Raw genomic sequence first — 17,007 nt, forward strand, 5'->3', positions numbered from 1 at the left:
TGTAAATTTCACATGTGAAAGGAAGGGGCACTGACACACAAGAGAGAAAGAAAACCACTAAAGGTATAGAAATGACCATGATCCATTTTTAGCTATAGTTCCAGGGGTTGGGGATGGGTGAGGAATAAAAGTAAGTTTAGTTACACTTTTCAATACAAACATTTTGTTGAAAAGAATAATATGGGAAAATTCAATGCTATCTTGAAGACTTGGAGAATCTTCTTGACTTTACACGCCTTACAGCAAGAGTTGCAAAGTATGCTGGCTAGGATAGTACTGTACTATTGGAGCCATATTAGGACACTAACCCAACTTTCTATCAGTGTATACCAACCATGCCAAGTCTATTGTATAATTTACTACATATTTATCGATTTTATCCAAGCCTTCCTCTCGAAGGAGTCCAAGGTAGCCAACCAACTCAGCAAAATTAAAAACATTCACAATAAAATTTAAAAGCTATGCACATTCTCCGTCTATCATGGCAATAACTGCAATCTCCACAGAATGGCTCAGTCCCTGCTTCTGCCCAGCAGCCAGGCATTTTCTAACATTGTAACAGTTGTCAGCAAGCGGATTCTTGCTTGTGTGTACTAGGCTTTGCTACTTGTGAACTGTAACCATTAAGCTGTGACCTGCCTTTTTCTCCAGTGAATTTTCTTATTCCTTCACATGCACAGAAGCTCCATTCCAGGCCCCAAAGTTTTGTACTTAGATAATGGCTTGCAATTCTATTCTATAACTATCTACTCTGGAAAAATAAACCTCATCTATTGCCACCCTCCCTCAGAAACATAATAAAAAGCTTTGGTTTATCACCTCTGGTTTGACAAGAATAATTACCAAAACGTTAAAGTCAATTACTACAAACAGGAGTTTCATCTGATACTCTCTTCCATTAGTATTTATCATGACAAAATATTGAGGGGGCAGGGAGAGAGAAAGCATGTGTGTGAGTGTGTGATCACATGCACCTACATTTTAAATTACTAGCTCCTAATTGATATACGGTAACCCTCTCTTGGTGGAGGAAGTAGGGTTTAAGGGGCAAAGAGGGATTTGCAACAAAAAACCTTGAAAGTTGTCATCCATGCAGTTGCCCTACTGGCAAGCCCAACCTAATCAGTGTGGAATAGGCTTGATGCCATAAATAACTACTGTATGCATTACAGACACCTACTGCTGTAGCTCTTGCTGAATTCCACCCATCCACAATGTAAAAAACCAATTGTAACACAGGGGTGGGGAACCTCTGATCCACAGACCAATCATAGTGCAATTTTGCCATGAGGCCATTTTCCTAAAACCACACCCACCCATCAACTGATGTCACTCTGGAGGACCCTAATCTATTTCCATTTGAAAGTGGGGTGCAACTCAGCTTGTTGAGATAAGGGTTCTGCATATGGTTAAATAGATAAAGTAGGAGACCTCCAACTTCCTAAACCGTCTGTCCTTTAAACTGTGCTGACCACCCTTCCTTTGAAGTAGAATCCTCAGGTTGCATCTCTCTCACTTCTGCCTCCTCCTCTCACTTCTCCCTTGGACCTGGAGATGAGACATCATCTTGGATCTATCTCCTGACAACAAAGGAACCAGCATGGCTTTCTTGGCTCTCCAACTTGTTACATTAGGTAGATCCAAAGATCTCTTTCCTACTAACATACGGTATGTATTTTCCAATAATAAACATGACATAAAGGACTACAATTGGTAGGAGAAGAAGGGGGGGGAGTGTCTTCCCTTGAACAAGAAGTGCTTCCACTAACACAATGCCACCACAGAACACTTTTGAAAACTGATTTGAAAGCTATGAACAGAAGTTCTGTGAACCAGCGTCTTAATTGGTGCTAAAATGAGTTAAATGATTCTCTGTATAAAACAGGAGTATGGACTACTGAAAATGTTGACTTCAATTAAGCAGTCGTGTATACAGTATATAGGCGACTCTCCATATACACAAGGGTTACATTCTGAACCCCTGTGTGCATACCCAAAAGGTCACCTGTTTCAGCTCAGTTGATGGGCTGGGAAGATCCTTTCCCCGTTCCCACCTGTCAGCTGTGTGAGAGCCTGTCCCTCTGGCCTGCAAACATGAAGTGACTGCTCAACTGTCACAGCAGAGGGGCAGGAAAGGCTCTTCCCCACCCATCAGCTGTGCTAGTGAGGCCATGTGGGTAAATGGGGAGCTGTCTGTACTGTAAAAGAGGAATTGAAATTTGTAGTAATGAGCTACAAAAACTGTTACAAAGACTACAATTCTATAAACACTTACCTGGGAACAAGCCCCATTGAACTCAGTGGGGCTTGCTTTGCATATACAGTGGTACCTCGAATTACAAACGCCTCAGGTTACAAACGCTTCAGTTTACAAACTCCGCTGAACTGGAAGAGTTACCTCTAGTTGAGAACTTTGCCCCAGGATGAGAACAGAAATCGTGTGTTGGCGGTTGCAGCGGCAGCAAGAGGCCCCATTGGCGAAAGCACGCCTCTAGTTAAGAACAGTTTCAGGTTAAGAACGGACCTCCGGAACGAATTAAGTTCGTAACTAGAGGTACCACTGTACAGAATTGCATTGCAAGTCTGCAAACAAAATAGATGCAAGCCAAGCCCCAAACTAAACAGTAGTCCTCCCTACTACAAGACTGATATATTGTTCATCTAAGTGAAACAGAGAGAGATCATGAAGTGCTTTTCAAGGGATAAGACAACAGTCATAACAGACAGGATTAGGTCAAAACCGGAGTAGCTACTGGCAGACATATGTTCCTAGAAAACCTATTGTCATGTTACCAAGCCCTTAAAAGGTAAAGGTAAAGGGACCCCTGACCATTAGGTCCAGTCGTGACCGACTCTGGGGTTGCGCGCTCATCTCGCATTATTGGCCGAGGGAGCCGGCGTACAGCTTCCAGTTCATGTGGCCAGCATGACAAAGCCGCTTCTGGCAAACCAGAGCAGCACATGGAAACGCCGTTTACCTTCCCGCTGTAGCGGTCCCTATTTATCTACTTGCACTTTGACGTGCTTTCGAACTGCTAGGTTGGCAGGAGCTGGGACCGAGCAACGGGAGCTCACCCCGTCACAGGGATTCGAACCGCCGACCTTCTGATCAGCAAGCCCTAGGCTCAGTGGTTTAACCACAGCGCCACCTGGGTCAAAAAGGTGGTGATGTAGAAAGCACTCCTGCTTTATGTATTGATATAGAATTCAAACAAAAACTGAGATGTTGAAAACTGAACAGTAATCAAAACCTTATCTAAAGAATACATCCCAAGTCTTAAAACAATCTTTTCTATGAAGAGACAGTCTCAAATTTAACAACTTCAGCAGCCAAAAGCAACCAAGAATTCCATGCAGGTGAGTGAGCTGACTGGCTAAGAAAGCACAGAAAATTCTGTCTCTCCTGTCAGCCCATTTGGTTCCCATGATCACTGCAAAAGGAAAACCCTTTCCTCTATCACTGGAACAGAAACAGGATAGCAGAGGAGATATAGATCACTCAGTCCTTCCTCCACCAGTTCCCTTGGTAGAAGACAATTTTTATACTAGCCTATTAAGAAACTAGTTCCTTGGCAGCAAAGACAGAAACATAGGCTAATAAATTGCAGTCACATTGCACTGCAGATAACAGCCTGTTTTTACACTGTATAATATTTCAGGAAACACTATTGTAGTGTACTGAGAAATGCTACCAGTGAAATCCTACACATCAACTTCAAATAAGGCCCACTAAGTTCAATGTCACTTACAGTGGTACTTCGGTTTAAGTACACAATTGGTTCCAGAAGTCTGTACTTAACCTGAAGCAAACTTAACCTGAAGCGAACTTTCCCATTGAAAGTAATGGAAAGTGGATTAATCCATTCCAGGCGGGTCCACGGAGTACTCAAACTGAAAGTACTCAAACCGAAGCGTACTTAAACCGAGGTATGACTGTACTTCCAAAGAATCGTGCATAGGATTGCAGGCTACTTTGTTTAAACTGTAAAACATTTAGACGTGAATAGTTTTTAGCTCAAAACATCTTACGTTTTTCAAAATTTTCAGTTTGAAGTGATTTGGTTCTGAAAGTATTTTCACAATACTTTCAGTGTATGTTACCTGCACCACTCCAGCAGTAACTTTTTGTGACTACCCCCAACTTTTAGCACAATTTAGAAAGAGACCTGATTAGAAAATACCTAGTGTTGCTCCAAAAATAAGACACCGTCTTATATTTATTTTTCCTCAAAAAAACCCACTGTGGCTTATTTTCAGGGGGTGTCTTTTTTTTCCCCTCCCTCCTCCTCCTGCAGCAGCCAGCATTGCTGCTGAGCCTATCACTATGTCTTATTTTGGGGGTATGGCTTATATTCCTTGAAAGCTTAAAAATCCTGCTATGGCTTATTTTATGACTACAGTACGTCTTAAAATAGGGGAAACAGGGTATGGCACTTTCCTAAGACCCTAAAAGTTCCATCAAATTAAAGAAATGCCAATTTCGTGTGAAAATTCTGCATTCTCAAACCTGGTAATGGATTCAAGTAAAAGCTCACCAGCTGAGTTGTATTTCCTACCATGGTCCCACAACAGAAAGGAAAACGAAGGTGTTTACGTATTTAAAAGAGAATTCCCAGCCTATCCCTTTCAGGTCACACTTCTGAACGTTTCCGAAGGATCCCTCCCAACCATCCTCTGTTCTGACAAGGTGGCCCTGCACCTTACCTGATGGCAGGGCTGTAGGGGCTGCGAGAGCGGCGCCAACTGCTGTACGGGCTGGGTGAAACATCCCCGCCACGCTCGTAGGAGCTGTGCCGGCTATAGCTGGGTGAGCGACGGCGATAAGGGCTGAGAGGAGAGCGGGGGCTGAGCGACTTGCGGCTCCGCTGGCTCTGTGAGGCCCTGTGGCTCGGCGGGCTGTCATCGCGGCAGGGGCTCGGCGAGGACCGCTGCCTCCTGTAGGCCTTCGGCTCGGCCTTGTCCTCCCGGTATGCCTTGGGTGTCTCCTTGTAAGCAGAAGGAGGCTCCTTGGCTGCTTTCGCCTGGCTTCGCGGGGCTTTGCTCTGCCGGTCCTTCCTGCTACTGCTGCTGCCGCCACTGCTGGGCGAGACAGCCGAGCCCTTCCTGCGGCCGTCGCTGCCGCCGCCGCTGCTGCTCCGGGGGCCCTCTCGGTCCTGGCCGCCGCTGTGGTTGTGGCGGCTACGGGACTTGGAGGAGGAAGAGGAGGAGGCCTCGGCTCCCCCTACCCGGGCAACCGCGGCCGCTGCCTCCGGGTGCTGCGGCGGCGGCGGCGCTTTGTCCTTGTCCTCCCCCCGCCGGCGGTGCTCCCGGTGGCGCTCCCGGGAGCGCCGGCCGCTGCTGCTGCGGCGCTCCCTCCGCGGCGGCCGCCGGGTGCCCCGCTCCGCCTCGGCGCGGCTCGAGCGCGGCTGGCTCCCCGCGCGTCCGCCCGAGGAGGAGCCCGGGCTCCCCGCGCCGCTCCCCGCCCCAGCCGTCCCGCCGCCCAGCGGCCCCTCCGACTGGGAGCTGACGTCGTCGTACTCCTCGGCCACCGCTTCCACCAGAGGCCCCAGGCCCGCCCCGCTCCCGCGCCGCTCCGACAGGCCCACCCCACCGCGCAACCGGGCGCGCCGCCGCTTGTGCCGGGACCCCAGGCGCCGCTTGCCCCGGGGCCGCTTCCGCTCCCCCCCTTCCCCGCAGCAGGAGGAGCCGGTGGCCGCCAGGAACAGTAGGGACTGCGGCGGCAGCGGCGGCTGCAGGAGCGAGGGCTGCTGTGGCGGCGGCAGCAGCGGGAACAGCAGCGGAGGGGCCGCCGCGGGAGACGTGGGCAGCGGCGTAGGCTGAGGAGGAGAAGGCTGAGGCGGCGGCTGAGCCGACGAGCCGCGCTTCCGCCGCCGGTGATGCAACCGCTTCTTCTCCGCCGCCGGCGACTCGGAGCCGCCCCAGCCCCGGACGCCGCTCCCGCCTCCGGACGAAGACGCAGCCGCTGCCTCCGAGGTGCTCGGCATCGGGACCGCTCCGGCGAACAGGACTCCGTCAAGGCGACGAGGACCAGGCAAGAGCAAGAGCCGCCATGGGCCGGCGCGGAGGCCCCTCGGATCCCGAGCGCGCCGGTCTCTTCACATGAGGCGCAGGCGCTCTGGCCGGGCGGCTGGCCGGGCCGCTCGCAGCCCAGCGGGCCTCCTCAGAAGCGTCCCCGGCGGCCTCCTCGCGATGCTAGTCGCCTGACGCGAACTCTCCGCATTCCCGGCTGGGCCCCGAGTGAGGCCTGGCGCGCCTCTACTCCTCTGACGGCGGCGCTTCTACCGCCGACAGTCTCCTCAGCCCGCCCCGCACCGGCGCGCCGGATCCCGCCGCTGCCGCCGCCCACGGCTCGTCGGTTCACGGCAGCGGCCTAAGCCGGAGGTGGCGGGGCAGAAGCGGTCGCCGAACGGTCCCCGTCGCCCGCTTTGCGCTTCTCTCTCTCCCTCACACTCCCACAGAAAGAGACAGAAGGGGAGACCGGCCCGACTGCGCGTGCGCCGTCGCTGAGGTAAAGACGGAGGCAGGCCTATCTGAAGGGCTCGGCTCGCTTCCCTCAGCACGGAGGGATCTCGCGAGGCTTTCCTCCGCTCCCCCTCCTCCCTCCCCTACTGTACGGAACATCCGGTCGGCGGCTTCCTCGACCGCATCCTGGATTCCCGAGGTCATAGGGAACAGCTCCCAATGAGAAACTTCCGGTCCCCTGTTGAAACTGGCAGCTCCTCCATATGCGGGGCAGGAGAGAGGTGGGGGGAAACGCAGGGTGTCCGAAAGCGCTCGAAGTTCTCTGGCTTTTTAGACGCTCGCTTCCGAGGCAGCTCAAATGAAGCGATGTAATTAGGTTTTTCTGACAGCCAGATGGGCGGGGTATAAATAATTTTCATTATTATTATTATTATTATTATTTATTCTTACTACTACTATTATTACACCTCTCTTTATTTTTTGGTCAGGAGAAAAAAAAGCAGTGGTTCGACATGAGGAGAAGATGCAGGGGTGGAAGGTTCCTCAGCTGTTGATTTTTCATTTTATTTAAAGGCACAGGGGATGTACCGGTAATTTAAGAATGGCCCTCTCTGTTTATTCCCAGAAACCTTAATACAATACTTATTTCCAAATGCCTTAATACAATTGATGGATAAATATTGTTTTAATAAATATATGTCTGTAAATGCAAAAAAAAATTATATTGGATGTTTCTAGCTTATTTAAAACTTGATAAAGTGCTTAATCTATAACAGAAAGGTATAAAGTTTTAGTTACAGGTAGGTAGCCGTGTTGGTCTGAGTCGAAGCAAAATAAAAAAATTCCTTCAGTAGCACCTTAAAGACCAACTAAGTTTTTATTTTGGTATGAGCTTTCGTGTGCATGCACACTTCGTCAGATACATTGAAACAGAATCCACCAGACCCTTATGTATATTCAGGATATCTACAGGTTTACCACTCCCATCAGCTCATCACCCGTTCCTCACCCCCACCCCACCCTCTGAATATACATAAGGGTCTGGTGGATTCTGTTTCAGTGTATCTGACGAAGTGTGCATGCACACGAAAGCTCATACCAAAATAAAAACTTAGTTGGTCTTTAAGGTGCTACTGAAGGAATTTTTTTAGAAAGGTATAAAGTTTTTGATAACTTTTAAGTTTCCAAACAAATATGGCTTTTTTCTTGCACCTTGTTACAATATCACATAAACAAGCTTCGTTATTTTATCTTCTATTTGCTGATTTTGTGTTACTCTTATTTAGTTTTGTCATGACTCAACTCCCCAACTCCACAGTCAGATTTTTTCTGATAGTGGAAGAGGGGTTTTCCAGATTTCTGCTCTTGCTACTGTTAATAAATAGGTTACCATTTCTTGAACTTTCCCTAGAGGTGATGCTTTTGTGACATCCAAATATTGTAACAATAGGATCCATGGAAAGGTCTTGACCAAGGATGCTATTTATTTGTTAACACTGACTGCCCAAATAACTTGATAATCAGATATTCCCAAATTATATGATAAGCGTTTGGACCTCTAAAAGGATACTTTTTGTTAAAGAACTCAGATAGCATCGGACCTGCTATCAGACATAACAACAACAACAAAACAAAAAACACGAACTAAAAATAGCTGGAGAAGCGTCATTTGCTTTGTATGCAGAAGATCCCCTGTTCAAATCCTGGCATTGCAAGGTTGGGCTGGGAAAGAACCCTGTCTTAAAATCCTGGATAACTTCTGTCAATGTAAAGCTAAATGGACTAGATGTTATATAGGTATAGGTAAAGGGACCCCTGACCATTAGGTCCAGTCATGACCGACTCTGGGGTTGCGGCGCTCATCTCACATTATTGGCCGAGGGAGTCAGCGTACAGCTTCCAGGTCATGTGGTCAGCATGATAAAGCTGCTTCTGGTGAAACCAGAGCAGCGCATGGAAATGCCGTTTACCTTCCCACTTGGAGCGGTACCTATTTATCGTCTTGCACTTTGACGTGCTTTCGAACTGCTAGGTGGGCAGGAGCAGGGACCGAGCAACGGGAGCTCACCCTGTCGCAGGGATTCGAACCGCTGACCTTCTGATCAGAAGCCCTAGGAAAACTGCACCTGCTACATTTCTGCCTAATATGCTAATATGCAGCCTTTTAAAAGGGACAAAGGTTTATCCACTTGGGAGTCCTGCAGATCTATCAAAATCTATTCTAATAAATGCTTGGTAGTCCTTGTAGGTGTTCATGAAACCTTCACTTCACTGCTAGCAAACATACAAGGTTACAACTAAATTAATCAATATGCTGATGACACGCAGCTCTGGTTCTCATTTACATCAGCAAGTGTGAAAGTGGGTGTACTGGACCAGTGTCTGGCCTTGATAATGGACTGGATGAGAGCCAATAAACTGAAGCTCAATCCAGATAACTGGTGGCCCCCCAGTTGTGCCACTATCTGGGCAGGGATAGCCTAATTTCCATTGTTTATGCTCTGGTAACCTCTAGGTTAGATTATTACAACACATTATACGTAGGGCTGCCTCTGAAGACAGTTTGGAAACTTCAGCTGATGCAGAATTCAGTGGGCAGGTTGCTCACTGGGACAAGATGTTCTGATTATATAACACGATTCCTGGCCAAACTGCACTGGATGCCAATCAGTTTACGGGCTTTAAATGGCTCAGGACTGCAATACTTCCAGGACTGCCTGTCTTTATATACACCAACCTGTGCCCTGCAATCAAAGTCTGAGGCCCTTCTTTACGTTCTCCCTCCATGAGAGGCCTGGAAGGTGGCAACACAAGAACAGGCCTTTTCTGTGGTGGCTCCCCATTTTTGGAATGCTCTCCCCAAGAAGGCTCACCTGGTGCTTCATTACATATCTTTAGGCACCATGCAAAAACAATCCTCTTCACCCAGGACTTTGGCTAATTAAACCATCTACAGTATATATTTTTGCAGGAGGTATTGTTTCGTAGCACACCATTGTTATCCAATAAGTGGAACCAAATAAGAATACAGAGTACATTGATTAGGGTTTTATCTAATTCTGATTTCTCACAATAATAGCACTTTCAAATGCAACACACAAGTGTGATTTTCATTAATTAAATTACCAAAGAACGCAGAGTGGTTTACAACATAAAAACACAAAAATACATACTGTACCCTAATAACAAATCTGGAAGGACAGATCCTGAAGCTGAGACTCCAATACTTTGGCCACGTCATGAGAAGAGAAGACTCCCTGGAAAAGACCCTGATGTTGGGAAAGATGGAGGGCACAAGGAGAAGGGGACGACAGAGGACGAGATGGTTGGACAGTGTTCTCGAAGCTACGAAGATGAGTCTGACCAAACTGCGGGAGGCAGTGGAAGACAGGAGTAAAATTGTTTAAAAAGCTCAACAATTTCAACCACGCATGTTCACTTCATCAAATCTGGCCCCCTTTGAATAAAAAAGTTTGCCTTTGAAAAGGCAAACTTAGGCCCACTAAGGTCTTCTAAATCCGGCCCACGGACGGTCTAGAAATCAGCGTGTTTTTACATGAGTAGAATATGTGCTTTTATTTAAAATGCATCTCTGTTTTTTTTGTGGGGCATAAGAATTCGTTCATCCCGCCGCCGCCCCCCCCCCCCAAAAGTATAGTCCGGCCCTCCACAAGGTCTGAGGGATAGTGTACCGGAACCCTGCTGAAAAAGTTTGCTGACCCCTTAGGTTGTAACCCTACACAGTGCCAAGTATACATGCTAACCTATAAGTTAAATTGAACCTAATAGGCTTACTTCTGAGGAGGAATATGTAGGACTGCAGTTGCAGCAATATTTAGTCTCCAAGATCTGACTGCAGGCATTGAGAGGAAATATTCCTCATATGTTGTTATGGTAGTAAGTCCAAAATAACCACTCTGTAGTGCCACAAATCTAACTCAGTTGGAAAATGTTGATCACTCCTCCTACCTAGGCAATTACCTTTCCACAAGGGCCAACATTGATGACAAAATCCAGCATCGCCTGAGCTCTGCGAGTGCAGCTTTCTCCCGATTGAAGTGCAGAGTATTTGAGGACTGGGACATTCGCAGGGAAACCAAAATGCTTGTTTACAAAGCTATTGTACTACCAACCTTATTATATCCTTGTGAAACATGGACCACTTATGAATGCCATCTCCAACTCCTCTAAAGATTCCATCAACTGTGTCTCCGAAAAATTTTACACATCACTTGGGAAGACAGGCAAGCTAATATCAGTGTACTGGAAGAAGCAAAGATCACCAGTGTTGAAGCAATGATTCTTCAACATCAACTTCGTTGGACTGGTCATGTTGTGCGGATGCCTGATGATTGCCTTCCAAAGCAACTACTCTATTCCAAACTTAAAAATGGAAAGCGTAATGCTGGTAGTCAACAAAAGAGGTTTAAAGATTGCCTCAAGGCAAATATTAAATGATGTAGTATAAACACTGACAACTGGGAAACACTGGCCTGTGAGTGCTCCAGTTGGAGAACAGCCTTTACCAAAGGTGTCATGAGCTTTGAAGAAACAGGATCTCAGGACGCAAGGGAGAAACGTGCTAAGAGGAAGGCACGCTTGGCAAATCCACACCGTGATCAACTCCCGCCTGGAAATCCGATCCACACCGTGATCAACTCCCGCCTGGAAATCAATGTCCCCACTGTGGAAGGATGTGTGGATCCAGAATTGGCCTCCACAGTCACTTACGGACCCATTGTTAAAACCATGTTTACGGAAGACGATCTTACTTGGCTATGAGTGATCGCCAAAGAAAGAATAAAGTCTGGTAGATCCCAACTGTCAACTAATTTCTCACACATAGAAGCATGCCAATTTTCTAAGATTGTCCTGATGAATTAAGAGGAACAAGCTTTCTTATTCAACCAGTGAATTGTTTAAATTACTGTAAACTAGGATGTGGTAAGGCTAACCTCCACACTGACAACAATTTTAAACTTGTAAAACAAGTTTACGCATCAGTCATAGGTGAGTTCCTAGCAACATAAATTCTGCTGGTGTTCTTCTCTGTGTAGCTGAATGGGGAACTGATTCAGGCCAGTGTTGTAGAACAAAGAAACAGGATGCTAAAGTTAATTAGGTTAAAGTTTATTAATAAGAAAACTAGAAAATTATGCAAGTTAGATTATATCTTAAGCCTTGCTCAGAGAAACGAAGGGCAGATACAGGTCAATTCAGACTATTCTGGACTGGGTCGATTTGAACATAAGAAACGTAGAAAGATTTTTCACTCCTTACATTTTTACTAACTTGGATGTTCATTTATTTTACTGAGATGAGTTTGAGTTATTATAGCTAAGGATTATGTCAATGTTTTTGTTTTCTGCAAAAATAATGATTTTCTCATTGGAGTGAAACATTTGGTACCTGAATAAAAGAGGCTGCAGGGCAGGATGTGTTTTGTTTTTGATTTACTAACACCAGATATCACTCAAACATTTTGAATCTGTCTGTGGGTCCTTGGTTTATCAAAACGTATTTTTCTAAACCTCAGAACTGTGAAGAAAGGTTGAAACTTTTTATTTATGTGAGTACAGTATTCTAAAACCAGGAAATTGTTTAAAGGGTCACAAAAACATAAGGAAACCCCTGCTGGATCAGGCCAAAGGCCCATCTAGTTTGGGTCTCTGTTGGCACTGTGGCCAACCATCTGCCCATGGGAAGACCACAAGCAGAACCTGGTCACAGCACTCTGCTGTAACCTTCCAGGAGCTGCAAAGGTGGGGACCAGAAGCGAAAGCAGGCAAAGCAATGGATGTGCAGTAGGCTACATTCCAGCCATGCAAAAGCCAGAGGTTTCTCAACACATCCACATCTCTCTCCAACCATGCAAGCCAGTGGCATTATTACAATTCAAAAGGAATGGCCTGAGGTTCCTCACTCTGGTTCTATAAGATAAATTACATCTCTGTTACTAGAGTGCATCCAATAACATTATTCATTGAAACAAAACTAATTTGTGTTTTTATCTTTTAACTCAAGGTCTTCATAATCTACATTTTAGAAAGCAATCACCTAGAGTGGTTACCTAGCTTTGAATACACTGCCTAAACTAGCATAACGGATTCAACATAGCTTTAAAAAAACAACAATTTGTTGAGTTGAAAGTTATTATTGTTTCACCTTGTGGAGACTGCCAGTTCATTCATATATTCTGCATTTCCTCCTACAATTCAGTGTGGTAAATGAATACATTTTAAGTAGAGCTCCAAAACCACACTGTGTTGCTTCTATGCAGTCTTAAAACTTCTGGGGTCAGAAGCAGGTTGCTGGGAGTCCATCTTGCATGCAGTTCATCACAATCTATGCACTCCATCATGTACAAAGTGACAGACAGTGGAGGCAGGTGTTGTAGGAATTTTAAGGCCTTTGTTGTTGTTGTTTAGTCGTTTAGTCGTGTCCGACTCTTTGTGACCCCATGGACCAGAGCACGCCAGGCACTCCTGTCTTCCACTGCCTCCCACAGTTTGGTCAGACTCATGTTGGTAGCTTCGACAACACTGTCCAACCATCTCGTCTTCTGTCGGAGAGTGGTAATTGTAAATTTGCAGGCTCTCCAGAGGTTCAAGCTCCCTACCGGGGTTTGAACCCCTTGTAAGGATGGAAGCCGCTTTGGCTGTCTTTTCCTATTTTACGGGGAATAAAGTTTTATGTTACTTCCTTTATTGTTAAAGGGTAAAGGGACCCCTGACCATTAGGTCCAGTCGTGATCGACTCTGGGGTTAGGATCTTACAATTATTGATTTGTTTACATATGCTGTGGACAAAATTTATTAGCATATTTCCCCCACTGCACTAGTCACACCATTTTAAGTGCATTCTGAAAACCTTTGCAATGGGCAAGAGTAAAAAGAGTGCTCGTCTTTGCCCAGTCTTGTCAGCGCTTAGAATGCTGCAGAATAAGCTATGTTAATTACACCTTTATCGGTTAACCAGGCATTGACTCATTAAAACATGCATAGGATGGGTGTTGGCCATTGTGATTAAGGAAGTTAAGACAGAGAACTCCGTATAAAATGGAAGATTAAAAATGTATTAGGAAGCAGCTGATGTTTAGGATAGCATGGTTCTGTATATGGTTGTTTTGTTTTAGCTTCTACAGTGACCAAAATCAGAACACAGGGTGGTTATTTTTTTCAGGAAAGCATGTTGCTTCAATCCAACTCAAGTTTTATTCATTCATTCATTCAGTTAAATCCCGTTTCCTTTTGAAAAGCTATTTTGTTTCTTTAAAAAACAACAATGTCCAATACTGCTCTCCACTCTGCCATAAATTAACCATTTAGTGAAGCCTAGGTGGTTTGCCACCTTTATAAGGCAGAATTGCTGCTTTTATACTGCCCCAATTTGAACCTTCTGTTTTACATGCTTTGATAAATGCATCAATGTATTACAGTTATCAAGGTGTGTGTGTGTGTTGTGCCTCAAATAATTCATTCTTTGGATCATTTAGATTAAAATACTGCTTTCCAGTTCAGATCAGTTTTATGAAAAATTGTTGTGCTCTTGGCTTCTCCCCACCCCCACCATTGAGAAGGGTGTTGATATAGGGACTTGGGCTGCACCATTTGTGGTCCTATGTCTATTTCTGCTCTTTTAAAATAGGTGGCCATTTCAGTGGTCATGCCCCCACAGCAGCCATTTTTGTTCAGCCACACCTTGTGGCATCCACATTGTGACCAGTACTGCCAGAACTTCTTCAGAATTCCAAATGTGCCCCTGACCTATCTAAATATAGTTGGCGGCTTTTATAATCTTGATGTGCCTCAACATTATGCCTCAAAACACTGGCTTTACACTTTACTGCAATGTCTTCTCATTAATATGTGCATTGCGCATTTTGTGCTTCCCATATCCTTTCCCCAAAGCATTAGGTTTCCAGCCCCTCACTTCACATGTTACAATCCTTGCCACACTGGTAGATTAACTGGTGCAACATGCCAAGGCCTTGAGGCCTCCATAGAGTTAGGGCTCTTTCATACGATAGCATTGTTCACAGGCCACGATCTATAACACATAAACCTCTGGAACAATGTGGATGATTCTTTAATCTGAAGTGGTTAAACTGAGAATTCATCAGTTTTCTAGAGTCTTTCTTGGTCTCTTTTCATAGTTGGTCTTTTCCTTCAATCTCAGCAAATCGGTTTTAGATTTCCAATGGTCTGTACAAAAGTTCAAGGGGTTCAGAATACACTCCCCTTTATCTTAAAATATGTTTATTTAAAAGCACTTCTATAACCATTAATATTTTTTTAAAAAAATCTATAAACAGTTTATAAAAATAATGAAACGGTATCATAAAAAGTATTGGAAAAGGTTAAACAAATACTAATAACAAGGCCCAATTTGATGAGTCAAGAAAAACCTCGCCAAAAGATATGCCTTTATATAAGATGCCTAAAGGAGTGAACAGATGACACTTTACATCAGGCATCCCCAAACTTCGGCCCTCCAGATGTTTTGGACTACAATTCCCATCTTCCCCGACCACTGGTCCTGTTAGCTAGGGATGATGGGAGTTGTAGGCCAAAACATCTGGAGAGCCGCAGTTTGGGGATGCCTGCTTTACAAACTGCAAAAGAAAGGGCAAGCACATCTACAAGCCCTGAATCAGGAGACCATGCTGTAATTAGTATTCATGTTTCAACGACAATGAAAAAAAGGATGGAATAGATTTCAGAGCCACTTGAGACACATTTATGTTACAATGAAATGGGAATAGATAGGGTCATAGTGATGAAGATTCATTACATGCTGGATGAACAGAAGGGGTGGGTTATTTTTTTGTTTTATTATGTATTTTAATATGTATTTTGTGTTTAATCTGAGATCTACAGATGAATGGTGGTATACCGGTAATAATAATAATAATAATAATAATAATAATAATAATAATAATAATAATAATATTGTAATTGCCTCAATTTATTTGTAAGTTCGGTTCGAATCCCCGCAACAGGGTGAGCTCCCGTTGTTTGGTCCCAGCTCCTGCCAACCTAGCAGTTCGAAAGCACGTCAAAGTGCAAGTAGATAATTAGGCACCACTCCAGCGGGAAGGTAAACGGCGTTTCCGTGTGCTGCTCTGGTTTGCCAGAAGCGGCATTGACATGTTGGCCACATGACCTGGAAGCTGTATGCCAGCTCCCTCGGCCAATAAAGCGAGATGAGCGCCGCAACCCCAGAGTCGGTCACGACTGGACCTAATGGTCAGGGGCCCCTTTACCTTTATTTCAAAATTAGTTTGTCATGTTTGATGCTGTTTGAGAAACAACTCCAAACCTCCCTGGGCATGTGAAATTTTGGACGCAGGTCCAAGTGTGCTCCAGCCATGTTTTGATAAAATGTTAGTTGAAGACACAAGAGGTGCCACCTGTGAGACCAGTTTTACTCTTGCATCATTCAAACACAATTCTCAGAAACATCCACTAACTCACCAGTAAGAATGTTTTTCAGTTTAGTGATGAACCCAAATTTAAATGACTAAAGTAAGTTCATAGAGAATTAGTACTGTGCGAGGTCGTGAGACACCACAGAAGGGAAGTTGCTCAGCAGAAAGGTCAATTCTCCTGCCTAGAACTTAATTCAGAACAAAGTTTAAAACTCAATTCACCTAAGCAAAATTGCAAGACAACTAAGGAACTGATATTTGCTTCCTTTTTCAGGGCCGGTCCACGACACTGTGCTGCATGAGGTGAAGGACAAAACGACACCCCCTCCTTTCCATGTGCAAAAGCCAGGCTGGCAGGTGATTTCTACTTCAAGGCAACAGAACAACATTCTTCCCTGCACCCAAGGGCAGCAAGGTAGCAGGCAGAGGGGTGCAGGGCAGCCTACATGGTGCACATAGTTCTGTTTCCTCACTCTGCATGATAGCAAAGACAGCCCTGGCCCTTTTCAACCAAAGCTGGAGCATGTTGCAGAGAAAGGGTCAGGATATATTTGTATTAATATGCCATTTGTTCCAACTGCAATATTTGGATTAGCATGCTATTTTGGCAAGAACTGAAACGGGAGTAGGGAAAGTGGGAAACACAAAGTTCTGCAGTGCAACTTCCTGCATCAGATTAGTACGGTAATAGGTTACTTTCACACAGCTCTGTTATTACTAATTTGCCCAACAACCACACTTTCAATGCAGACTTCCATTTGCGAAGCATCAACAATATGACCCCCGTCGTGCAGATTACTGGACTTGTAACAAGTTGTTGTTGTTTAGTCGTGTCCGACTCTTTGTGACCCCATGGACAATAGCACGCCAGGCACTCCTGTCTTGCACTGCCTTCCGCAGTTTGGTCAGACTCATGTTCGTAGTGCAGTGGTACCTTGGTTCTCAAATTTAATCCATTCTGGGGGTCTGTTCGACTCCCAGAATGGTTTGAAAACCAAGGCGCGGCTTCCGATTGGCTGCAGGAACTTCCTGCAGCCAATCAGAACCCATGTAAGCCGCATCAGACGTTCGGCTTCCAAGGAACGTTCACAAACCAGAACACTCACTTTCGGGTT

The 17,007-nt window shown here is 45.4% G+C and overlaps 1 protein-coding gene across 1 annotated transcript in view; it reads right to left on the reverse strand.

Annotated features, from left to right (window-relative positions):
• The window catches only part of CDK13 (cyclin dependent kinase 13), a 38,064-nt gene extending 31,609 nt beyond the window's left edge, over positions 1-6,455 (reverse strand). Inside the window, exon 1 of the mRNA XM_035129942.2 lies at positions 4,705-6,455. Coding sequence (XP_034985833.2) covers positions 4,705-5,984 — 1,280 coding nt within the window. The 5' untranslated portion in view covers positions 5,985-6,455. The remainder of the gene's footprint in view (positions 1-4,704) is intronic.
• Between the last annotated feature and the right edge of the window lie 10,552 nt (positions 6,456-17,007).

This window comes from Zootoca vivipara, chromosome 12, assembly GCF_963506605.1.
Source record: "Zootoca vivipara chromosome 12, rZooViv1.1, whole genome shotgun sequence".
Lineage (NCBI taxonomy): Eukaryota > Metazoa > Chordata > Lepidosauria > Squamata > Lacertidae > Zootoca > Zootoca vivipara.